We start from the raw sequence: 25,830 nt of genomic DNA on the forward strand, positions 1-25,830 counted from the left end.
GGAACTGAAGTTTGCATCGACAGAATCCCCCAAAGAGAATGGGTTACCTTTACTTGCAAAAAGTTTATTTTTCCCTTTGTCCCCACATCTAAGTGTATACAGTATACACCTCCTGCAAATGATGGGATGGCCAGTTTTTTAAATGTGCATATGTCACATATCTTACTTTGCAAATTTAAAAAAAGATACCCCTTTTATTGAAGTACAATTGTGCAAATTGCTTTTAACACTTCATACGTGATAGTCATATTTCTATGACAGGATATTTTAGACCTACCTTACTTCTTTTTCAATATTCACACTATCATTTATTTAACCAGACCCCCTATGGGTGGCCACTCAGGTGGTTTGTTGAATTTACTGGAATTAACAAGGGAATCAGCTGAGCCATGTGCAACAAAGCCCGTTCTTTTTGGGGTTGCACAAATGCAACATTTTCTCCCCTTTCTTCTAAATCTATATAGCCCCGACCCTTGCATTTTAGCCGGCAAAGGAGTAAGGACACAGCCCAGGGACCGTTGGTTGGAAAAGGGCACCACAGCCACTGCCACCTTTCAGAGCACTCTGGGAAGTCCGGTGGAAGACAGCTTGCCAAGGCACATCCCTTCCAGTGTGAGTAACATTTGGAACTCTCTAAAATAACCTGCTGGACGCATTTGCTCTCCCTAGTTAGTCAATCATCACTTCTCAAAGAAGGGCAGCGGGACATGGATCTTTGCCTCATTGCAACATTCTAATTGCGATGGCCCTTAAAAAAAAAAAAAAAAAAAAAAAGGCTCCCTGCATATCTCTATGTATCCCTGGGATATAAAGGTGCAGACAGGGCTTGGCTGTTTTCTCACCTGGTGTTTTAATCAGAACCCTTTAGACTCCAAGTGACAGAAACCCTGATGCAATGGAAGCGGAGCAGGAAATGTGTTGTCTCATGCAAATGACAAGTCTGAGGAACTTCAGACATGCTGTATCCAGGTGTTTAATTGATGCCATTAAGACTATCTCTCCATCTCTCAGCTAGGCTTGCCTGCCTTGGTTTTTTTCCAGGCAGATTTTCTCTTTGGGAGGCACGATGACCACCGACTGCTACAGCCTCCTCTTTAGAGTCCACAGTCTCCGAAGAGAGAGTTTCTGGAAAGTTCTGGCAAAAGTCTTGGGGAAGACTCCTATTGGCCTAGCTTGGGTCATGCATTGATCCCTGAGCCAACTGCCATGCCTGGAGGGGGTGCCGGGTGTGGACACTCTGGTTGGCCGGGCCTGGTTCCTGAGTTGCTCTGCCTGGGCATGTGGGGAGAGAGCCCCCAAGCAGGATCAAGGTGGGAGACGTGGTCTGCCAAAGAAAGTCTGGCCTGACAGGCAGGTGCCACCAATGCCTGGCATTCATCAGGATTATACCTCCATCTGCAGAGAAGATGCTCATTATTTGAATACAGAATTGGCTATGCCTGGATTCCAAACTGATAGCCATGCAGAGAAGTTGGACCCTGCTCAGGCCTGTCTGAGGCTCCTATACCGTCTAGCCCCCTTCAGGCTAAAACGGTGACAAGGTAGGGGGTGGCATCCCAGCCTGCACCCCTGGGCCCAGCCTTCCCCTGACTCTCATGCAGGCTCCCAGACAGGGCAAACAAACATGGTTCTGACTTGTGAGAAGTCTCCAGTGGGAATCTCCAGGCTCAGGCTGAGTTCAGGAGGCATGGGATTAAATCCAGAGTGGCCCCTCTCAGCATTTCAGGATGCCCTCTATCCCTTAGCTCAAGATCCTTTCTTGGCCCTCGACTCCCCTAATTCTCACTCAGTGGCCTGGGTCCCTGCCACCCTGGGAAAAGCCTAGTTCCTTTGTCCTTGCTCTCATGCCAGGTCCCAGGCCTGGCTTGCAGCCTCTCTGCTGGGGATGGTGTCTCCTGACTACAGGGGGGATGCTTGTGATTTGGGGGTGCTAGCTGTGCTTGGGGCTAGATCAGGGAGAGTCAGAGGGCTGGGGCATGCTGGAAGGCAGCATGTGAGGATGGTCTTAGGAATATCACCGAGATTGGGTTTCCGGGCAGATTGGCAAAGAGACGGGGAACCTACCTTTCCCAGAGCCTCCGAGGCTCCTTTCCATCTGACCTGCATGGTAGGGTCTTTGTGGGACCCCATGTCAGTCTCACCTGGCCCCTCTCATTCCCTCATAGCCCACACTGGCCAATACTGTTCCCTCCTCTAGGCTCCTGTCTATGCCATTCCCCTTGCTGGAATGCCCTCTCCTGCCTGTCAATCAGCCTGCTTCCTTCAAAATCCCATCACACTCGAGGAGCCACTACACGCAGAAGGGAATTCGATCTATAGCCGTTCTATAGCCGTTCCCAGTGGGCAGAGACGTGTTATGGTGTGTGCTCCTTCCAGCAGCTGGTGCCCCCAGCCCTGAGCGTGGGGACTCCATGCAGCATGAGGAGGTTGTGCTCCACAAGAGACCAGCATCCTCCCATACCTGCTGCAGCCCGCAGCCAATGACCTACTGGCCCAGCTCCCTGGCTCCTAGAGCGGGTTAACTCCAAGGTGTGGTTTACATAGTTTCCCAGAGTCTCCCTGCGGGAGTAAAGTCCGGAGGGCCCAGAAGGCAGCTTGCTTGTTGACCCACACTTCAGTGGCCCTTCTCCTTATCTCTCTGGCTCCCACACCCCCCACACGAGTTTTCTAGGGTCACCCCCTGGTATGGACTGAATGGTGCCCCCTAACCCCCACCGTGACTGCATGTGGAGACGGGGCCTTTGGGGAGGTAATGAAGGTTAAATGAGGCCATACGTGTGAAGCCCTAGTGGGATAGAATTAGTATCCTTCTGGGAAGAGGAAGAGACACCAGAGATCTCTTCCCACGCACGCACAGGGACGCTGCCACGTGAGGACCTGGCACGAGGCTGCTGTCAGATAGGAAGAGAGACTACCCTGCCAGAAACGAACTTGACTGCACCTTGACCTTGGGCTTCCAGCTTCCAAAACCGGGAGAAAATAAACATCTGCTCCTTGGGCCACATTGTGTGGGGGGTCCTGTTGGGGGAACACTAGGAGAGTAATACGTTTGCCAACTCAACATCTTGTGGCATCCCTGTCCCAGACTCTGCTCCTAGGGAATGCAAAGTAAGACACGTGTTCAACTTCACTGAGGCATGAGGGAAATGCAAAATCAGCTTCCAGCGTGATACCGTTCCATGCTTGTCAGAACAGCTAAAAGGAGAAAATTTGGCCCTACCAGTGTTATCAAGAATGTGACACCGTCCCATGCCGCGGATGGCAGTGTGATACGGTAAACCATTTCGGAATACTGCTTGCCAGAGTCCAATAAAGCTCAGGATGTGTCTTTCCCATGACCCAGAAATCCCACCCTGGGGTACCCTGAGAATTCTGTTCCCCCCAGCAGAAATACCCACAGATGTTCACCGAAAGTGAGATGTAAAAATGTTCAAAGCCATGCTATTTATGTTGGCTTACAAACTGGAAACAGTACACCTTCCATCCACAGCAGAACAGAAAAACAGAGGGTGATCTAGTCACGCAATGGAATACTACAGAGCACGGAAAAGGAGCCGTTCTGTTGCCCATAACAACACTGATGAACATCAAAAATGTGTGGTCCAGAAGAGGCCAAAACACAGAAGAGCACCTACCAGAGTACTTAACTTACACAAAGCCCCGGAATGTACCATTCGCACGGGAAAGTGTACAAATCATATACAGACAAGGGCATGAACAATTTGGGGAGGATTTTTAAAGGGTGTGTGCCGATTAGTGATTTCAGTTCTTCTGCTGTTCTGGTTCCCACTTAGGTTAACCAAAGAAGCCTCTGATTCCCCCTCCTGGCTGAAGTCAGAGGGCCTCAGTTTCCCCTCTGTGCCTACCCCAGGTGCTGTGAGGCTCTAAGAGCTTCTTGAGGGAGTAAGATCAGGTTGTGATCCCTCGGATGGACCTACTGGCCCAGCTCCTGGCATTCCCAAGGCCAAAGTATCCCAGGGGAGGGCAGATAGTTCAGGCCCCGCCCTAGCTGCTCCCTCGGCCAGCCCCGTGCAAGAGCTGGGTCGCAGGTAAGTGTCAGGTCAGGGCCAGGTCAGACAGGAGACACTGGGATGGAAGGGCAGAGCCCAGGCCTAGGAGCTGCTGTGCAAGGGGGGCAGTCAAGTCCCAGACTTCTCTGTGCCCACCGAGCGGGGGTTGGCCTGCTTAGCACCGCCGGCTCTTCCCTGGGCCTCTATTTCCTCTTCCATCAACATCTGTCCAGATTTGCTCCCTCAGCAGCTGAAGATTAAAGGAGAGTGACGATGCTTACCTGGGGGCCACTGGGGCATGGTCAGCCCGTTCTACAGCCAAGGAAGCTGAAGCTCAGAGAGGTTAAGGGGCTTCTCTGAGTCACACAGGACTTGAGCCCAAGTGTGCTTTTCCTGCCTGACGTGGCTGCCTGCCTGGGGGTTGACATGGTGTGATCTGAGGGGTGTAAGGAAGGCCACCCCCCAAAGACAGGCCGTGTCTCTTCCAATGCTTGAGTTTCCACCATTAGAGCTTCATTCCTCTGGTAAAGCAATACCCTCTCCTGAAAGCCTGTAGGGATCAGGGGCGGGGTATACGCCACATCTGACGTCTTGCGACAAATGACTGTGGCCGATGTGGGCAGCACGGCCCCCCGAAGTGGTGCTAAGACCCCACATTCACTTCCTCCCTCCCCCCCGATGACCGGAAAGCTGAGGCCCTGCAGGGAAGGACACGGGGTTGCTGGGACTCACACCCGGAGCCCTCCGCCCAGAGGCCTCCCTTCTCTGCTGGAAGGACCCCGGCCTTCCTGGGTGGACCAGGAGAGGGCCAGCCGAGGGCCTGGGGGCTGCCCTGAGGCCTGCCGGGGCCTGTTTGAGGTGTGCTTCTGCAGAAGGGTGGGAGGCCTGGGTGCAGTCTTGGGTCCTGAGATAAGCCTTTTGCCTCCGTCAACTGAGCGCATACCCACACCCTCTGTCCCCAGCGTACACGGAGCCCCACGCCCCAATCGGACACTGCACACTGCCCTGGACTGCAGCTGGGCTGGCCTCCCTCCTGCTGGGGCTCCTGGATGGCCCGAGGCCTCCCGGGAGCTGCTACAGACCGGCACGAGCCTCCTGGCCTCTGAGACAGGGGCCCCTTTGGAGCAAGCCTCTCCTGGCCACCCAGCCACTCACAGACCCACAGGTGCCACCCCTTTGTTCCAGGCTGGGGCCCCCAGGAGCAGACCTGACCTGGGATTTGAGGGCATAGAGCTGACGTGCAAGGTGATTTGCGGAAGACTTAAAGGTTGTGGGAAGTGAGAGAACAGGGAGGGAAGCCAGTAAGGTCAAGTTCCTGAGCAGCAGGTGGGGGCTGGGACTTCCAGGAGCAGGTAAAGAACTAGTTTCAGAGTTTCCCACCCCAGCACCATGCTGGGGCATCTCTCCACCAGCCCTGTTCTTCATGCTGAGTCTGAGGGCATGAGCCGAGGGCACCTTTGGCCACCTTCCGGGGGATCCACAGACACTTGCTAAGTGCCATGGGACCAACCGTGGGCAGGCAGGGAGGGAAGCTGCAGACGAGAGAAGGAATCTGGGTGGAAAGAGCCTGAAGGTCCCAGGGTCAGGAGGGCCCGAGGCCAAGCTCTGCTACTGACTCATCTCTGAGGGTTAGTTGTTGCATCTGCAAAATGGGAATGAAAATACTGCTTACCTCCCAGGTGTGTGGTGGGGAGCCAATGCGATAAGATTTCTAAGTGGCCGGGAGTGCCGGTACCGGGTGGAGATTGATAAATGGGGCTTTTTCTTCCCTCCTCCAGGGCAAAGATCAGGCTGACTCACCGTTTGTGGGTACCCAACCAATTGCTGTGTGTACTAAACATAGCTGCTTCTAGAGTCTGTCCTCTCCCTCCCCTTCCCTCTTTATCTTCTATTTTTAAAGTCAAATAGTGACTGATAGCTAAACCATGCAGGCTTGGGGTAAGCTCTGGGGACCCAGGAATGCCCTGAGCCTGTCCTTGGCCTGGGAGATCACAGTCCAGCAGGGAAGATGCAAATATGTAGCCATGTGGTGTCGCAGGTGGGGGGAGGGTATGAGTAGGTAGAAGTTTGTGGGTCAGCCCCGAGGCCTGGAGGTAGTGCAGGCAGAGGGAGGAATGGGGCAGGGCTGGAGACCTGGGGTGGAGGCATAGAAATTGTTCTAGGGGCAGGAGAGGAGCAAAGAAAGGCCGGGAGATAGAGGAGCGGGCATTCTGAGTCAGCCTTGAGTTACAGGTGCAGACACGGGGGCTGAAAGGGGGCGTGTCTCACCCAGTTGCTGTCAGAGCAGGGGCTGGCCAGGGGGCTCTGCCGTTCACCCACCGGGAGCCATCAGCTTCCTGGTGGGGGGTGGGGAGCTTAGGGGAGGGCAGCCTCGGAAAACAATGAGGCAGGGGCCTCTGCTCTGGCTCATCCAGACCACTCACGGGCGCCCTGGGGCTCTGAGGGAGAGAATTGCTCCACCTCCATGCTTTTTGCCCAAATTCCACATGAATTTCACATCTCTGATATAGCCATGTCTGCTCTTCAAATCAATAAAGCTTATCACGACTTACTGGTTACTAAACTAATCTGCTGGGATGCCTGAGTGGTTCAGTTGGTTAAGCAGCTGCCTTCGGATCAGGTCATGATGCCAGAGTCCTGGGATCAAGTCCCACATCGGGCTCCTTACTCAGCAGGGAGCCTGCTTCTCCCTCTGCCCTTCTGTCTGCCTGTGCGCTCTCTCTCTCTCTCTCTCTCTCTCTCTCGCTCGCTCTGACAAGTAAATAAACAAAATCTTAAAAAAAAATAAACTAATCTGCTTGTAAATAAGAGAAGACATTCGGACTCTGATGATGTCCTCCTGTGGGGAGGCAGGTTCTGGCAACAGGGTGGGGGTGGTGGGGGTAGGTCCCCGGGGAGAGGTCAAGGTTCTCAGACTGAGTTATGCCCACACATGTACTGAAACACTCTAGATGCACCGCCCACGTGTGTGCACTAACGCACCCACGACACCTACACTTACGGACCCCTCGTGCAGCTGTTCTTACACATGGAGACATAAGCCCACGCGCCTGTGTGGGTGCCCACGTCACTCTGGCACTTGCACACCCATGACCTACCCTCCTGGACTTGCACGCATACCTGCAGGCGCACACAGATCCTCGTACGTGCACACGTGTGTAGGCACAAGTGCACACACATCTACAAGCCACCCTCAGGCAGACTTACACACGCTAGGGGCACTCATAGTCATGTGTCCTTGTCGGTGTCGGCAGGCACAGGAAGGTGCACACATGTGAATTGTGCACAAATACCTGAATCCTGCAGAAAGGCAGAAATAGCGCCAGCTGTGCACAGAGAGAGTGTGTTTTCAACGATGGTGCATGTGTGCTCCAGCCCAGGCTCCCATCAGCCAGGTGGGACTCCACAGTGCACACTGCTTCAGAGTCCAGGGGAGGGAACCCTCACGCTCCCCTCCTTTGCACTCCTTGCCCTTCCCTTGTCCCCAGGCTGCCACCTCCCAGGAGGAGCTCTCCTCCCACCCTAGGCCAGTGTAGAGCCTCTGGAGGGAGCGGATTCTGCACTACTCCCTGGGAGGGGTCTCCTGGAAGCTGGGAGCCTGGCTCCTGGGAGCCTCGTGCCCAGAAGGGTCAGCAGCCTGCCTGGGTCTACAGACCAAGGTCTGAGTAGAGGCAAGAGCAGGATCCAGTCTTTTCAAAGAGACCAGTTTGGATCCCAGTCTGAGAGAATGCCCCATGCTCCCCATTTTCCCCAAACTTGCAGGTTCAGGCGCTTGAAGTCATGCTTTCCCATAAAGATGCTGCCCCCAGAATGGGTCTTCAAGACACATTTATTAGGGGACGGTGGGGTCAGCTGAGGGAGAAGACCAGCTAGCTTCTGCTCCAACCCCCAAGCTCCTTGGGAACCGGTTGAGGGGCTGGGGACTAACACTGGCCACAGGGGGACAGGCTTGCAGCGATATGCGATCCCAGATACCAGCACTGGGAGATGCTGAAGGGTTCTCTGCACCAGCTGGGAGGGGTGGGACATCAGAGCATCGCCAGGTCCTTCGCCCTTCTCAACCCAGATGGCGAGATGCCCGTCTCTTGAACATCAGATTCCTTGCAAAGAAATGGTTTTGGTGTCAGAGCCGCCAGTGCTTGAAGGGACGTAGGGGAAAGGGCGCTCATGCCCAGTGAGTCTAGTTTGCAGGGGTGCAAACTAGAACATCATTCTTGGCAGAATACTTAAAATACGAGGTCCTTTGACCCAGGTATTTCATGTCTAAAAATCTGTTCTTCATGGTTGAATCACATAAACAAGATATTCACAGCAGTGTGTTTATGAAAACAACAAACGGAGGCTGTCCGAAAGGCATCGGCAGGTGAATGGTTAAACAGACAGCAGCCTGTCCCATTGTTCCCCCAATATCCATCCATCCATCCTGGAGCCACTAAAATTAAGACTGGGGTGGATCCCTGTGTGCTGGTCTGGAAAGATGCCTCCAGAGTGAGGAAGGCAGGCTGCAGAGCAGGGAGACTTAGGTCTCCATATGTTATCTTAAACACTTCTAAAAACTTAGCTGTAAAACCTATATCTGAATCCATAGAAAAAGTCTATGTACCTCATTCTCGGAGTGGTTACCTTGGAATGAGAGGCAAGGAGAAGACTTACTTTTAATTCTAGATGCTTATACGAAAAATTCTTTATATATATATGCTACAAGTTTTGTGTATGTGTTGTCTTACTTTGTAACTAAAAAAAAAAAAGAAAGCCTTGGGACGCCTGGGTGACTCAGTCGGCTAGGTGTCTGGGATCGAATCCTGCATTGGGCTTGCTTAGCAGGGAGCCTGCTTCTCCCTTTGCCTGCTGCTCCCCCTGCCTGTGCGCGCTCTCTCTCTCTCTCGCTCTCTGGCAAATAAATAAATAAAATCTTAAAAAAGAAAAAAAGAAAAAAAGAAAGCATTAAGATTTCTTGTCCCATTATTTAATAGATGGAAGCCACAAGGAGGTAGAGACCTGCCCAAGGTCAATTATGGCCTTGGCTGTACTTCTGACCTTGATGCCACCCAGAGTCCTTCCTCTGCTGCTCAGTGGCAGGGCCTTGGGGCCGTGAGGGGAACCACAGCTTCCTAGGTGGGGAGGGGCAGAGAAATGAGCTTTGGGCTGTGGTCAGTGATGCTCAGCTGGGGAGGGCAGGTCTCCACCAGGTGTGAAGAGATGTCCCCATTCCTGAATGAATCACCTATGTGCCAAGATAGCAAGTTTTTATCACTGGATGTTCTGACATCCCTATTCTACCTTGGGGCCCTGCTTGGCAGACCCTGGCTCTGCCACCTTCAGAAATGCTGCTGAGAAATGGCACCCTTTGCTCAAGGTCCAATGGGTACCACGTGCAGTGCAGTTTACCATGAACCCCAATGCATTTGAGCATGGAGGCAGTATTGCCGGATGGCCAAAGCCATAATCCGTGGAACCAAAGCCCCCCCCCCCCAGAGCCAAAGCCCCCCACTCTCTTCACTAACTAGCTAAGTGACCTGGGAAGGGACACTCAGTCTCTTTGTTTATGTGATGACAGACTAGCACCTCCCAATAGGGTTGTTGAGGGCTAAAAACTGCTTAGCCCCACAACTAGAAACAACTTAAATGTCCTTTAGAAGATGAACGGATAAACCAATCGTAATCCATCCTTACCAAGGGCTATCATTCTGTCATGGAAAGGAATGGAATACGGCCACACGCTGTGCCATGCGGGGGGGGGGGGGCCTTGACGACCTGATGCCAAGTGCAAGGGGACACGAAAGGCCACATGGAGTGCTCGATTTCATTTATAAGAAATGTCCAGAGGAGGAAAACCCATGGGGACAGAAAGTAGATCGGTAATTTCCGGAAGCTGGGGAGGACCGGGATGTGGGACAATGACTGCCAAAGGCTTTTCCTTTTGGGGGAGATACAAATGTTCTAGAACTAGGTGGTGGTGATGGGCTGTATAACTTTGTGACTATACTAAAGCCCACTGAAGTGTACTCTTCAAGAGAGTGAATTTTATGATGTGTGAATTATGTCTCAATAAAAAAAATATGTAGCAAAAAAGACTTAGGAATGAATAAAAAATTGAAGTACAAACGTAGCACACAATATCACTTTGCTGGTGGGAAAGTGAGCAAGCTTAAATACACACCTATGAGGGGACGCGCACGTTATGGGACAGCCTTAGGATGATATATTATATAGTTATGGATAAAATTTTAAAATTAAGTGAAGCACTCGGGACGGTGCCTGACACACGGAGTGCTGTTAGCATGGGCTGTTACTGAGGAGGCCAGGACAACCCTCTCACCCCTGCATGGCAGATGGGGACGCAGAGCCCGGAGGTGGGACGTGGTGGGGCCACACGGCCCTCCTTCAGGTCTGCTTCAGGCCAGTAGGGGTGCCCGTCCTGGCTCTGCGCTCTCTAGCCATGAGGTCCTGGTCCAGCCCCTCCCTGACCCCCTGAGCCGCCCTTGGCCTCTGTGTCCCCGCTGTGTGGGGAGTAGGGTCCCTGGAGGAGTCTCGGGGCTCAAGATCCAGCCGCCGATGCTGTCACAGGGCTTCTGAAACGTGGCACCCCATGGCTAGAGACTCTAGGGAGACAAGATCCCTTCATTCCACCCCACCTGCCTGGAGTAGTGACCCCGGGGTCCCCGGCATCCCCCCCAGGGCTTACTCCTAGTCGGAAGAGGGGGAAGCCCAAGGGAAAGGTGGGAGGAGGCAACTGAAGCAGGTCCTCATCCCTTTTCCTAGCCCGGGGCCCCTTTTTAGTCAGTTGTCCTTGGGAACGGAATCCTAGATCCCTGGGGCCTCAATTTCCCCTGCTGAGCTGGTCCAGCACACAGTGGTTATGACAACTCACTCTTGAGACACAGACTGCCCGAGTTCAAATCCCAGGAGCCCTGCTTGTGCTTTCTGAACACGTGATCCCGCACAGGAGAGTGTACCCCTCTGAGCCTTGGGAAGCTCATCAGCAAGATGGGGAAGACAGGCCCCACCTCACCGGTCCTCCAGGGGCTTAGATGAGGGCGCCTACCACCTGCTTCCTACAGGGGCTGTTGCCCCGTGAGCCCTTGAGGCCTATTGGCTACTACTATAGTCGTGTTTTTAGCTGTGAAGGGGTCAGAGGACATGTGTGTGCCTGGAGGCCAGGGGCTGGCCCCCTGGACCCCCGTCTCCCAGCTCCCCGCCTGCTGTCCCCCTCACTCTCTCCAGCACTGAGTGATCGACAGGCGGGGCTAGTGACGGCCTGGCAGGCCTGTCCTGGCAGCTGCTCCCACAAGGCGAGGCCCTCTGAGCTTCGGAGAATTAATTAGGCCACATTCCTCTTTCAGGGCTCCTGGGGCGGGCCTGCACACGGCCCCCTTCCGAGCTGCTGAGGGCTCTTGGCTCAGGTCCCTGGCAGGCCTAGGCGAGGCCCACACTCTGCTCTCCCCTGAGAGGGGCTGGAAGGGCCCTGATGAGCTGGAAGCAGTGGCTAGGGAGGCGACGGTGACAAGCCAGCCGCCCAAGGCCGGCTCCTGCCCCAGCTCTCCCCTGCTTAGCCACCATCACTGGTCCCGTCACTCAAGCTCAAATTCCTGGCATTGGATGCCATTTCCAGCCTGGCCCCCGCTGATCAAGCCGGCTGCCTCGCTCCAGATCCTTCCAAGCTCTGGCCAGACACGCCTCACTCCCTTCCCCTAGCAGCGATGCCCTTTCCTCGTTCCAGAGTGTGCAAACCCTGCCCATTCTCCAAACCCTCCCCACTACCAAACCAGCTGGAAGGGCAGTCCGTAACATATCCCTCCTCCTGTCCCATCATTTTGCCTCGTCTCTCCTCCCTGCCAACCCCGGGAGACCCTTGAGCGGAGCAAGTGTGCTTTGATCCAAAGGCATGAAGCACAAGAGGAGGGCATCTCCAGCGAGGCAGTATTCTCCTGGGAGACATTGTCTGAGGCTGTGATGAGGAGTGACGGCTGCTGTAGCTCTCCCTGCTTGGAGCCCTTTCTCCCATGCGGGGAGCTCTGGCCCGATCTGGGGCTCAGGAGGGCGCAGCCCACTCCTGCCTTCCCCTCTCCAGCCTTCCCCAGGGCCCACTTCTTCTTTCATTCCCTGAAAGGGGCTGAGAATGGCTCTCTTCCACAACCAGGCTTGGCGTCCGCTGCTCCACCTGCCTGGGACACTCCTGTCTACTCTCTTCCTTCACTTAATTGGCTCCCTAGTGCTCGGCCTCAATGTCACCTCCTTCGGGAAGCCTCCCTGGGTTCTCCCACCCCAGGGACCCCCATCACCAGGTGGATGTCCTCTCGGAGAGGCGGTAAGGCATAGACGTGTGGAGCGTGAGGTTTATATCCTGGCTCAGCCACAAACTAAAATGACAGAACTTGCAGTGTAAGTTGCTGCAAAGAACCAAGAAATTCGTGTGCATAAAGCGCTTTGTGAGTGTGCTCAATAAACGCTAGCTATTATTTTTATCTTGATAGTTAACAGTGGTTTTTGGTTTGGGTGTTTGGTTTTTTATTCTGTTTTGAGGGACTCTGCTCTTGCCCCGTGAGGCCAGGAGCTGAGTCTGTCCTGCTCACAAGAGTCTCTGGAGAGTGATCATTCATGAGTGGATGGCTTCTCTGAACTGTGTGGGGAGGGCCCCCCCAGGACTGAAAGGCCTCACCTGCAGCCCGGCTCTGCGTCGTCGGGAGGCCGAGTGCCGGACTCAGGAACATGCTCCCCTCTGCCTCGGCTTCCATCCATGCACGAACCCAAGTCAATCCGGGTCATTCTGTGCCCCCTTCTGGCCTATCCCGAAGGAACAATTTGACTCACAAAGCCTTGACAAAACCAGCTAAGTATTTATGGTAAAGGCAGAAAAAGGCAGGAAAAGGGGAGATTTTGTCCTCCGAACTCTGGACAAGCTTCCCGAAGGGCTGAGGTCTTGCTTCCCCGGGTTTGCTTTGACTTGGCAGCTGCTCCCCCAACATTTCCCCCTGTTCCTTCTGCACACCATCCTACCTTCCACCCTGTTTCTGGGGCCCCCGCTAGCTGCAGTGTGGCCTCATAGCAGGCACAGACTTGAGGCACACATGACCCCTTTTGTCCTGTGGAGACACAGGTGACCAAAGAAGGCCAGAGTAGGACCCCCTAAAGTGCAGGGCCTGAGCTAAAGGCCCCCATTCCCCCGGGAATAAGGATCCGAGAGACTGCACCGTCACCTTCCTATACCTGCCTCCTGGGTCTCCTCCCTTCCCTTTAATCATCTCTGTGACTTAATCATTTGGGTCTCTGATCTCTGAACTCTGGCCAGGGTTACAGGGACCTGTGCCAAGGGCAGTGGATGCCTCCTTCCCTGGGCTTCTGACACACCCTCAACCGATCTCAGCCTCCCTCTCCCAGGCCTCCCTCACACCTGCTTTCCTGGGGTTGCCCTACTCAGCTGCCCAGCCTGGCCACTGGCTATTCATTTGGCATTTTCCAGGGGCAGGGCTATTTGGCATGGGATGCTGGGCTGCAGCAGCGTGAGATTGCCCTGGCATGAGACTCTGCTGAGATTTGAGAGGCGTGCCCTGACTCCCGGCCCCCTTACTCCAACCCTCACCACCTAGAATGCATTGTGGACCGCTGAGGGCTGGGGGCGAACTTGCTTCCCTGTCCACTCTTGCCCTGTGCAGCCCTCTGGTGGTATATTTCCAAAGTCCAGCTCTGATCAGGTCCCCTGTGGCTCATAGCCCTTTTGTGGCTCACAAGAGAGGGTCCAGCTTCCTTGCTTTGGTCTCGAGGTCTCTCTGGCATCATCTCCTGCCGCTCTTCCCTCACCATGCTCCAGCCACAAGGGTTCTCCATGGGAACCGCCTCTGTCCATCCTGCTACCATAGCTTCCCTGTTCCCTCCGTCTGGAATTCCCTCTCTAATCTCTTCCTATTTGAGTTTTACTCATCTTCGGAGGCTGTGGGAGCAGCCCCTTTGTCCAGGAGTCTTATTCTGACCACTCCTCTTTCCCCGAGCCGCCCACCTCAGGTCTGTCAGCGAAAGGGCTGTTCTGGTCATTACAGAATCACTTCTGACAGCCCAGCAAGCAGCCTCTGCCTCTTATCAGGCCGAGGGCTGAACCCAGCAGTCTGTTTCATGTTCATACCTTTCCTACAAGCTAGAGACTATTGTTTCCCATTTTGTAGATTAAAAAAAAAAAAAAATGAGGCCCAGAAAGAGATTTATCCCAGGTCATGCTGCAGTGGTGATCCGTGAATTCCATCAAAAATATTTAAAAAATCCATCCATCTATCCATCCATATGTACCCTAGACTCTGGGTTCATCCTGACGTCACCACTTACGGTGTGACCTTGGGCAAGTAAATTGCCTTCTCCGTACATCAATTTCCTCATCATTAAAACAGAGTAATAAAAATTCCTCTGTCACAGGTTACCGAGATGCAGTTAGTATCAGTCAAGTGCAAGTACACAGTAGGATTTCGATATGTGTGGCATGACATCCTTCCAGGAGGGGGTCAGGGCTGGCTTCATGGACAAGGCAGGATCAGAATAGTGTGTAAATAATTATCTCGCAATAGCCGTTTGGGCCACCTGCCACTCCCAGCCCAGCCCAGCCGGGAGAAAAGGGAACAGCTTGTCACAGGAGGATTTGGCAGGCATGGAGGCTGTGGGTCCAGGCAGCTGTCAGCAGGGGTAATCCTGACTGCTGGTCAACCCTGGAACTCGGGTGGGCTGCTTCTCCGGCCTTGGCAGGACTGATCGACCCAGGCCTGGAGCCCTGGGCTTCCGCGGTTGAAGCTCACGTCTTGTTCACTGGCGAGCCCCGAGGCAAGGGACGAGTGAGGGCCAGGCCGTAGCACCATCATAGCATCCATCACTGGCCCCTCGGGCTGCACACGGTCTTGAGACCCATCTGGCTATAGCCTTTGCTGCACAGATACACTCTGGGCCTCACGACAGCTCCTGGTGAGGGTTGCTTGAGCAGAAGTGGGTCTTGATTCCTTCCAAACATGCTCCTGGGAAAGGCCTGGCCATCGGTGACTGGCCCAATGGGAACACAGGTCCCAGAATCCTGGATTTCAAAGCTACAAATGTCTGCTCAGGCACGTTGATAGGCGAGGGCCTAGAGAGGCTGGGTTAGCAGCTACAGGTGACCAGCAAGAGCCTGGGGGAATAGAACCCTGGGCTCTGGCTTCTGCCCCAGACCCTTTCTCTCTCCTTCCTGTGTCCCCTTAACTTCCGAGCAGCCTGTTCCTGAGAAGGTCCTCCCACCTCTGCTTCAGCCAAGACAAAATATCAGAGTAACATTTCTTCGTTTATTAAAAACACAAGTCCGCAGGTAAATAAGACTCTTAAAAAATACATTAAAATAAATAACAGAATCCTCCACGTTCTTAGAGGAAATAAGTTATATACAGACAGATGAAGCCGAGCAGGCCGTTCTCACCAGGAGCATCCTGGGGACATGGGGGTAGAAGGACTCTGGGGAGGGAGAACTGGAGGGGATGGGCGGGGCCTGCCTAGGACACCAGCCCCGTCCAGCCTCCAGCGCTGGCTTCCGTCTGAGGGTCCACCACTGCTCGCCGATCTCAGTTTGTAGCCAATAGACAGGAAACCTCTCAGGACGTGGTCTCTGGATTAGCACGCTCCTCATGTAGTTCCTTCTCGCGGGGCGGTGGGGCTGGGACTAGTGGGGGGAGGCCGCCCTGCAGCCTGGGGGCTGAAGGTTTTCCTGGGTAGGGTGAGGACATGAGCTGACTTGGGAGAAGCTCCTTCACCCGTGCAAGGAGGCCAGAGCTCGTGCCGCCTCAGCAGGTTGTGTCCCTGGCCCTGGGCTGCTCCTCTCCTTGAAGCCCCACACAGGCTCCTTCCCAGCGTTCCTTGGCAATCTGGCAATCAGTGCTATGTTTTCCTTCGCCTGGGGTACATGGGCCTCGGCTCCCTCTCTGCCTCCTGGTGTTGTCTGGCAAAGCGGATCTTGGTGGCAGAAATTTCCCTGGAATAGAGAAGGGTCCATTTAGCATCTTGGGAGGTATGGGCTGCCCAAGTGTTCCCTAGGACAGGCAGCAGCGACAGGACCTGACCCCCTTAATCATAGCTGCCCTGGGGTCGGGGGCAGCCACAGCTCATCCTGAAAACAAAATCTGCACATCAGGGACAGGCCAGGTACTAGAATCTCCTCTGCCCATGGGGACTTTGATGAAGCTGATGTTCAATGTCAAAGGCTGCCTCAATGACCGGAGGGCCAAGAACAGCGTACCTCCTCTGACTTGCCTTCCCGCCTCCATATCCGCGCTCCTGCCGTTCCTTCTAGGCTCTTTACCTCCCCTCACCCAAATTCCACGGACTAAAATTCCCATTCTTCAAGGTCCCGCTCAAAGTGGTTCAACCCAGACAACTATGGGTCTTAGCTGCCCTTTGAACTGGGATGAGCCCCTCGCAGGGGCTCCAGCATCATCCAAAGGGTCTTGTCCTGACTCCAAGGGTTCTAGCCTGGAGCTGGGAGTCTGCCTGCAGTTCTCAGCTATGGGAACTGAAGCAAGCATGGCAACCTCCCCGAGTCCCTTTCTTAGCCTATAAAATAAACCCAGGCCTGGCCGGTGTGAGGATGAGAATGGGAGGCCAGAGGCCATGCGCGCTTGCGAAGTCTGATTCTTGATTCTGCTTGTCCTTGGACAGTTCCCTATGCTGGATCTTCCCTTTCCCTTCCCCATCTGGTCTTCTAGGTTTCAGCCTCCCCACAAAGATGGGAGCCCCCAGGGGGCCACGCTGGGCCCCAGTGCTGGCTAGCTCCTAGGAGCCTCAAGGACAGAGGTCTGAATGGTTAACATCTCCAGAGGTCGCACTGGGTGCCTTCCACCTATGTCAATGGCTCCGCCCTCACAACGACCCCTACAGATGGCTTGCCCTGATGTACCAGGCTCAGAAGCACAGAGAAGTGAAGCAATAAGCCCAAGGTCACAAAGGCTTGTTTGTGGCACAGCAGGTGTTCAAATAGGCCAGTCCTGGCTCAGAACTGTCCCCTCAGCGCCTCGGCTGCACGGCCAGATGTGGGGGCTCTATTCTCAAGTCAATGTGGTGAGACAGGCCTTTGTGCGCACATCCCATGGGCCAGGCCTCGCGCTGAGCCCTGCCGGGGCTTCCAGGAAGGGGATCCGGTTTGGGACAGGGAGGAGGGGACAGGCTAGATCACCGAGCATTCTGGACCCATCGCATAGGAGACACTCACACCTGAATTAATATCCGACTCCTTCTTTCCACCATCACAGTCCCTCCGCCCCCCCTAAGAAAGTCAACCTCCAGGCCTAGTGGGGACAGAGAGCACAGCAGCTAAGACCCCTGGCTCTGGAGCTGGTCAGCTGCCTGTCATGGACTGCTGGGATGTTGGGCAAGTGCCTTCACTTCTCTGAGCCTCAGTTCCCTTGGTGCCCAGTAAGGACCCAGTCCCACCTTCTTGGAGAACAAAGGTAACGTGCAAGGCATACAGGAGGTGCTCTGCCCGTGCAGGCACCCCTTACCTCAGCTGCTGGAGGAGCTCTCCTGCGGACGTCCATCTCTGGCCGGCCTGGAACACGTCGGCAGGAGACCTGCTGCCTGGGACTACCACAGCTTCGGCCCTGAATGAACAGCATTAGGACCCAAGTGAGGGGCTGTCCAGGGCCCTGAGAACACCTGGCTGTGGGCCCAGTGCCCCCCCCACTCTCACCCCAAACAGATCCGTTTCCACCCCTGTGCACCTGGCATCCTTCCTTTCCCAGGCGGCGTGGGGGCTGAGGAAAACTGAGCTGCCGGGAATGTGTTCTTAGCCTCAGAAAGAGGCAGCTGGGGGCCCGGCCTTCCCAGAATCCAGCCACCTGCAGCTGAGCGCAGTTCTTTGCGAGGGGAAACTGAGGCAGGGGTGGGGCCACAGCCTGAGTCTCAGAGGAGGAGTTTCTCATAAATCATCATAGGAAGGGCAGGTTTGGGACTGGGAAGCCAGTCTCTGCTTTCCCCAAATCCTCCAGGTGCACAAGCAAAGGAACACAGTCTCCCACTCCTTTTACATGTGGGAAAACTGAGGCCCAGAGAGTTAAGAGACTTGGCAGAGTGCCCCACCCACCGCCCTCCAACCCCCAGCAACTCTGTGACAACCCTAGAGTAGTGCCACGGTCTCCCAAGTCTAGTTGCTACTTCTCCATCAAGAAAGCTCCAGAGCGCTCCACGCTGCAGCTCAGAAGCCAAAGCTCAGCGCCCCTGGGCAGACAGACGGAGGCTGCAGTCCCCACTCTCCTTTGACAGGACAAGTCCTATCCCCTCTGTGCCCGAGCAGCTTCTGTTGTCCCTTGGGGAGTGTCCCTTCTGCCCAGGAGTGAGGGTGGGGTGCTCTCAGAAGCCCCCAGTGCTGGGCAGTGGGAGGGACTTGGGGTGACTGGCTCTCCACAGAAAGGGGGGCAGCTTAGGGGCTCCCAGGACCCTGCTCCCCCACCAGTAGCCACTCTGCTTCTCTGCCAGATGCCCTGTTCCCCCAGCCCCTGCAGGTGGGGTGCCAGCTTACCAGGGCCTTCGATGGCAGAAAGTGGCACAGGCGGGGTCCCCGCCGCTGGAGCACTCACAGCGCTTCGGCAGGGAGCGGCGCCGGCGTCTTGGCGGGTTTCCCAGGCCGTAAGGAGCTGTCTGTCTGTGGGCAGGCAGCCAGCAAGGTAGTGGTGTAGGGTGGAGAGAGCAGAGGGGAGGGGGAGAGAGGGAGAGGATTAGATAAACTCCGACCACTGGCAAGCAGAGAGTGTCCGCAGCACACACAGGGACGGCCACCCATGCCCCTGGGGTGGAAGTAAAAACGTTCCCAGCCCCTGACCTCAAGAAGGCCCAGTGCAGGCCCCTCCCTGGCTGCCAGGTGGTGGGGGAAGAGGTCCTTCTCCCTTTCTGGGCCTCTGCGTGTTCCCACATCCCCAGCCCCACTCAGTAAGCCTCCCAGCATGGAGAGGAGGTGCCAGAACAGTGCTCCCTCCCTAAGTCGGGAAGTGGGGAGTCCTCCCAGCCCCTCCCAGACAGGAACTTGAGCTGATGGAGAGGGCCAGGCTGGTCCCCGTGGAGGAGGGGAGGAAATGCCATCTCACAGAAGTAAACATACAGGCTCTCAGCTAAGCTGCCCTCACCTGGTCATCCCTTGCCCAGAGGGCGATAAACGTGGCTTACTTAGAGCGCGTTGACTTAGAAACAGTGTGTGCAAGCGCTTGTGTGTGTGCATGTGTGTGTGTGTGAGAGAGAGAGAGAGAGAGAGAGAGAGAGGGAGAGATCAGGTGGGATTGATTTCAGATTCAAAGTCTGGCCAAGGCAGGCTGTGGGCAGGGCAGGGGCCCTGTGGCCGGTTGGACCAGCACCTTCGGGTGCCAGAGCTAATTTTAGACAATGTGGTTGAAGTTGTAATGACTCCCAGGTAGACCCAGCACGCAGGGACTGGCAGCGTTCCCGCCCTGAGCGAGTGTTTGGATGCGGATTATCTCCACACGCTTACGTGCAGAGCTTCTCTTGCCTTTTGCAATTTGGGGAAGGAAAAAAAAAAAAAAAAACACAAACACCCAGAGAAACTTCAGCTCCAAGTATGCAGTGGCCCGGAGGCTGTGCGGGTGCAGACAGAGCAGACAGCCCTGGGCTCCCACCCCAGCGCTGCCAGGTGACACAGCCCAGGCTTCTCGTCTTGTCACTGCAGACGGCAGTAGCGCCCGCATCGTGGGGAGGACGATGGGTTCACGAGCTGATAACAGACGAGCCGTGCTTGGCACAGAGCCTGGCACCGTCAAGGCATGGGTGCTGTCATTCAGCGTCTTATTCTTGGAAGATCATGCCGAGGCCGCATGGCAGAGTGGGCGTGAGCTTCGGCAGCTGCGGCCTAGGAGGGAGCCTCCACCTATGGCTTACTCCTTCCTGTGCAATCTTGGGGCAGGCACCCGACCTCTCTGAGCCTCAAGTGCCCTGATCTGGAAAACGGGGCCAATACCAGCCTGTTGCAAGAACTCTCCCAAGGTAGCCCTGTGTGACGGGGCAGCCCCCACGTGGAAGTTGGAAAAATAACCAGTCATTCTCCCTAGTAGCACAGTGACCCTGTCTGGAGGCCCAGGGAGAGCTGGACTCTGCGAGACATTCCCCATCCCCTGCCCTGCTGCCGGCCGCCCCACCTGGATCCCCGCGCTCACCCGGGGGTGTTCACCCAGATGATGTCCAGGTGGCAGAAGTAGACGCATTCCTTGTCCAGCCAGGAGCTGCAGGAGCAACGTCGAGGCCGCAGGTGGGAGCCTCGGGCCCGGGGCGAGGGCGCGGGGTGATCCGGAGCAGCGGCCACCTGGCCCTTGCCTGGGTGTCCAAGGAGAGAGAGAGAGGCAGAGAGGTGGGTCAGGGCGCCTGGCCCTGCTGGGATAGGGGACCTGCCGGGCTCCTCCTCTTGCATAATCGAGGAAGTTGGCTTTCTTATTGCTCAGGAGCTCCAGGCCAGCCTGGGGGAAGCCCCAGCAAAGCCAGGTGAGAAGGGCCAGTGCTGTCTGTGCTTTGCAGCAGCTCTGTCCTTGCCAAGCTCCCCAGAGCTGCCGCGGCTGCAGGACTCCCACCCCTGAGGGCCCCCAGCTGACCGGCGAGTACTGGGAACTGGGGAGGGAGACACCTGCAAGCAGCCCCGGAGGGGGTGGGGCGGCTGCTGTAGCAGGTGAGGCTGGGGAGGCTCACCTTCCTGCAGAGCCAGGAGCAGGGCCAGAGCGACGGAGCACCAGGCAGTGGGCACGGCGACCATAGCAGCGGTGGAGCGCACGGGCTGGAGGAGAGGAAGGAGTGTGCCTGTCGCCAGCGTCCTGCTGCCAAGCCGAGCTGATAGCTCATTGCCTCAGTGCCCTGGCGGCTTCTTATAACACCAAGCGCAGCCCCGCCCCTGCCCATCCAGCCCTGCCCCATACAGGAGAGCGATGACACCGCCTCCACCCCAGGGTGCACGCCTTGGCTGGCCTCCCTGGTGTGGGGTGGGGGAGGAGGGCAGGGGAGGGTGGAGGCGGGAGGGAAGGCCCCGCTCTCCTCCTTCTGTGCCTGGAGCACCTCCTGGAGTACGGCAGCTCTCCTGCAGTCCCTAGGGACCCCTCCCGGTTCTGCTGGGCTGCCTCAAGTCACCCCCAATGTGCCTGACCCCCTTCCTCGCTCTCTGTTTTGCTGCTCCAGGGCTCTTGCTGAGTCAGGAGTGGGAAGGGGGAGATCCATGAGCACAGCCCTGCTTCTCCTTGGGGGAGACCCTGCCATCCTGCCTGCCCACTGCCACCCAGGCTGAGGACGCCCCTTCTGTTGTGTGGGAGGGGAAAGGGGGTGTTCAAGGCTGTGTGGCCTTGGGCAAATCAGAGCCCTCTCTGGGCTGGCTTCCCTCGGTGAAGGACACAGCTCACCCCTGACCTCTGCCCCGCTGGGAGCTGCCTCATGCCTACCTCACCCAGGAAGTGCCCCCTCCCTTCCTTCCCCTTCCCTCCTCCCAGGGCCTGGGGACAAGCGCTCTGGTCCCTTCAAACCCTCTTGCCCCTATGGGCATACACACAAAGCACCCATTGAAAGACCTCCAGCCTTGGACACGACAGGGCAGCTGGCTCACCTCCATGGCTACTCTCTTCCAAAATGGCAAGGCAGGGGTGGGGGGGCGCACCCTGGGGGCTAGCATTCGGCTCCTGCCTCTCCGCTAGCCTAGAACCTGGGTCTGGCTGGTGACAGAGTGTGGATGGCCTGGTGCTGAGCTAAGCAGCTTGCGGGACCAGCACTCGCCCTCTGTTCCTGCCCAGGCCTGGCTCAGAGTCCAGGTGCTGCGACGTCTTTCAGGGACCCTGTCTCCAAGTGTAACAGGAAAAGCCCTCTCATTTCTCGGAACTCCCAGAGCCTTGCTCTCCTGCCTGCCTGACTCATGACTCCAGGCTTATCTCCCCAGCAATCTCCAGGTCCAGAGCTCTGGAGAAGGCAAGGCCTGGAGCTGGCCGTGCACACAGTAGGAGCCTTAAGAGAGTGCCGTCTGAGGGAGGAGGGAAGGCAGAAAAACACGCCTGGCTTTGAACTGTGGAAACCAGGTCCCTGGGAACCAGGCTGCTCAATCCGCAGTTCCCGTGTTTAGCAGCAATTCTGCCATCAGACGCTTAGGAAGGGGACCACGGATGACCACAGAGAAACTGGCGTGCTTGCTTCTTCCTAGGGCATGACTAGAAAGTACCTTGTGTGAGCCACAGAGGGGTACGGAGAGAGAGAATCGCCAGCGCGATCTCCCTTCCCCCAGTCTCGGTCAGGCTGCAGGGGAAGCAGGAACCAACATTTCTGAGTACCTACTGGGCGCTCAGAGCATTTTTCAGCTCCTCTCCATCGTGGCCCTGGGAGGCAGCTGTTAGGATCTGGGGATCAGCTCCCCTAGGGCCCAGGAGACCCAAAGAGGGGCCTGGCTTGGCCAAGGTCACGCAGCTGGTGGATCTGCAGAACCGGCACCGGGACAGGGATCTCAGTCCCTTCTGCAAAAACCAGAGACTCCCCATGCAGTACTCGCTGCCCTCCCCCGCCAAGGTGTCTCTCTAAGAATTTAGAAAAGTTATTTCTGGAATGAGGTGAGCAATACTCCTAGTCATTTCTATTAGTCTCCTGGAGAATATAAATACGGAATTAAGCAGGGTCAGGGTGGGGGAGGAGGCAGATCGAGAATTCAAACCACTGAACCATGAAGAGAAGAAAAGAAGGAGCAGGTCAGCGGGGAGCAGGAGGGGGTCCGGGTGGGGAGGAAAACAAACAGGGAGGCAGATAAAGACAGGCAGGGAGAGAGGGTGGACAAGGAAGCAGAGCCGAGGGTGAGAGAAAGAACTCGGATTTGAGCAAGTAAAAGAGAAAGACCATTTGGAAGGAGAGCGAGGGTTCTACCGCGTCTAATCTTTACACAAATGCACAACGCTGCTCAGGACAATAGGGAAGCAGAGGCTCCGAGTCTGGGAAACATAATAGGAGACTTAAACAGACCAGGAGACAGGATCCCTCTGTGGTGTGAAAAGAGGATGACGACAGGGCAGGGGCCACTGCCCGGGCCTGGCAGGGTCGGTGAGGGGAGCTGCGCCCGCCTCCAGTTCCCCTCCTTCCCCGAGCCCAGCAAAGAGGGCTCCCATGAAATGGAGAGGCCTGGCCCCCGGAACCTGAGCGAGCCCAGGTCCGAGGGGGTGAATGCCTTCCCGGAACAGGGCCACCCCACTGGCAAGAGCTGGTTTCCAGGTAGGGAAAATTAAACCGAGTTAAAAATAGCCCCAGCCCCATAGCTCTCCAGCCTGGCCCCGACGGTCACCCCGTGCCCCTCCTGGTTGACCTGGCCGCATGGCACCCCAGCCCCATAGCTCGGGCTCCCACCGACAGCCCCGGCCGTCTGCCCGCTGCTCTGCCTCATCCCCGTTTCTTGCCTGGGCTGCTAAAGGCTGCGGGTCATGGGATGGGGATTCAGCCAAGGGTCCCCTGGCCGGATCTGGAAGGCATCATTCTGCACACAAAATAATTTGCCCCGCTTAGGCCTGGCCCCGGCCCAATCCAAGGAGAGATTTGTGAGAAGGGCAGGTAGGCAGAAGAGAGAAGTCGAGGCATATTTCTGGGTGACACACGGTGCCCGAAACTGCCCTCTAGAAATTCTCTCCAGTCTCCACTCCCACTTGCTGGATGGGATAACGGAGGCCCAAGAGGAGAGGCAACTTGCTCAAGACAGTGATGGGGCCCACGCATGTTCTCTTGGCTACTGATCCAACCCCACTCTTTCCAGTACACCCGCGAAGCTGTCAGGGGTCCAAGGACAGCCCCAGGGTCTGTTTGGGAAGGGCTTCCAGGAAGGACCCACTGGCAGGAAGGCCAGGGCGAACAAGGGAGAACAAGCCCTGGAGGAAACAGGGCTAGGTCATCTGGGGCTAGGGACACCTGGGACATCTGGGGTTAGGGACATCTGGGACCCCTGGGACATCTGGGACCCCTGGGACAGGGCTAGGTCATCTTCCCTTGACCCCCAAAGCTCTCTCCCTCCCCTGTGCACTGACAGTAAGTCTCTTGGGCTGTCCAGCAGCTGAAACCACTTGATAGGATTGAGGACACCCAGGAAAGAGGATGAAATGTCTGGTGATGAGGACTAGAGCAGGTGCCTGGTTCGGTTGTAGAAACAGCAAACATTGTCCCAGCTCTGCGATTCATTCTGTGTGGCCTTGGACAAGTCCTGCCCCTTCCCTGGCTTCCCTGAAGTGTTTCTTTTTTCCCATTGACCGAGAGGGGTGCTCTCAGCTCTGAAAGCCTATGACCCTCAGAACTAAACTGACCTGAGTTCAGAGCTCGCCAGACAGCCCCGCAAGCTCTTGCTTGCCACTTGGGACCCTCTGCTGTCTCCCTTCTGGGAAACCAGTGGCTTCCCTGTTGCCACCACCCTGGTCCCACTAGGTTTCAGGAAGTTCTGTTTGCAGCCCCAGAGGAAGGGACACAGCGTCTCGTTTGTAAGCACATACCGTGTAGGCGGCTTAGCAGAGCGAGTAGCTGGGAAGATGGGGCTGGCCGGGGGGTGATGTCTGGAGTCGGCAGGGGATGAGGGCTTGTGGAGGGTTTGGCCCTGGAGCCCGCCTGGCTTGGGTATTTAGGGACTGAGGAGGTTCAGACATTCCCATCATCATTTGTCCCCAAGGCTGCAGGTCAGGGCTGCCCCCATTCAGGCCTGGGGCCACTCAGCCTCAGGGCCTCTTTCTGGTGGGTGGTCTGGGCCTCCTGCCATCAGCCAGAGCTCACCCTGAGCCACTAGGGCCTGCCACCACCCACACCACTGTCCCCACACCGGGTCTCCGCAAAGGCCGTCTCGGCCTTGTGAGACCAGCTCCCCTGGTGTCCATGGCTTCCCTGGAGGACAACCCTTGCCAGTTCTCCCCCTCCCTCTGCCTCCGCCCATTTGGAGAGATTTATATCTCCCATATAAACTGTACTTGTAAAGGAATAATTCATGGGCCCTGTTTGTTATTAATCTAGGGGTGATCAGGTCAGGGTCAGCGAGGCCCACGGAACTGCTGGCATTTCAGCTGAAAGTAGATATTGTTCAGTCAACGCACCCTCATCAAGAGGCCATGTGGCTCCTGCTGGACTTTCCAAAATAAGGAGACCAGCTCAGGGACTCATCATCCAGGATGAAAATCTCTGCGTTCTGAATTTTCGAGTTCCCTCCGAAGTGCTAAGGGCCCAATTCCCCATACAGCCTTTCAGGGCTGTGGGGTAAACACACACCTATGGAGTGTTTACCATATTCCAAGCATTCTGCTACCTAATTCACACACCTTATCTCCATTGGTGGACATCATACACCTGAGAGGTAGGTACTGTCATTAGACCCTATTTTATAAATGAGGAAACAGGCTCATGACTTGCCCAATGTCAGACAGCTAGCAGGTGGCGGAGCCAAGGTTAGGAAGTGGATCAGCTTAAGGTCAAAGCTCTAACCCTGAACTCAGTGCGCCCTCAATGTGCTTTCCTGGCTCTGCAGCCCACAGGGGCCTCGCCTGCAGCAACGTTCCTCCAGAGCTAGTTCTCCCTTGTAAGGCAGAGAACCCTAGGCTGACTGGGAGAATGGGGACCCCCAAAGCGGAAGCAGCCTCCCACCCGTGTCCATGGAGGCCCTCACCCCGTAGTAAAAACACGCCACAGAGCCCATGCCTACAAGGTCATTCTCTGAGGCCTCGTCACAGCTGTTAGGTAGATACGGACAGTCCATTCTTATCGCACAGGATACCCACAATAGACCTGGAAGGCAGGCTCGGCTCATAATTCACACTTTGCAGATGAGGTCTTTCCAGATAAGATTCTCATTTTACAGATAAGAAATGACTTATTT

The 25,830-nt window shown here is 55.9% G+C and overlaps 1 protein-coding gene across 1 annotated transcript; it reads right to left on the minus strand.

The window, feature by feature from the left end:
- Nucleotides 1-14,198: 14,198 nt before the first annotated feature.
- EDN2 (endothelin 2) lies at nucleotides 14,199-20,889 on the minus strand. The gene is made up of 5 exons (XM_059137750.1): nucleotides 20,679-20,889; nucleotides 20,156-20,312; nucleotides 18,517-18,639; nucleotides 17,501-17,599; nucleotides 14,199-15,978 (listed from the first exon to the last, which is right to left on the minus strand). Exons 1-5 carry the CDS (start codon nucleotides 20,740-20,742, stop codon nucleotides 15,885-15,887), a joined length of 537 nt encoding a protein of 178 aa, XP_058993733.1. The 5' UTR covers nucleotides 20,743-20,889; the 3' UTR covers nucleotides 14,199-15,884.
- Between the last annotated feature and the right edge of the window lie 4,941 nt (nucleotides 20,890-25,830).

Source organism: Mustela lutreola, chromosome 10 (assembly GCF_030435805.1).
Source record: "Mustela lutreola isolate mMusLut2 chromosome 10, mMusLut2.pri, whole genome shotgun sequence".
Lineage (NCBI taxonomy): Eukaryota > Metazoa > Chordata > Mammalia > Carnivora > Mustelidae > Mustela > Mustela lutreola.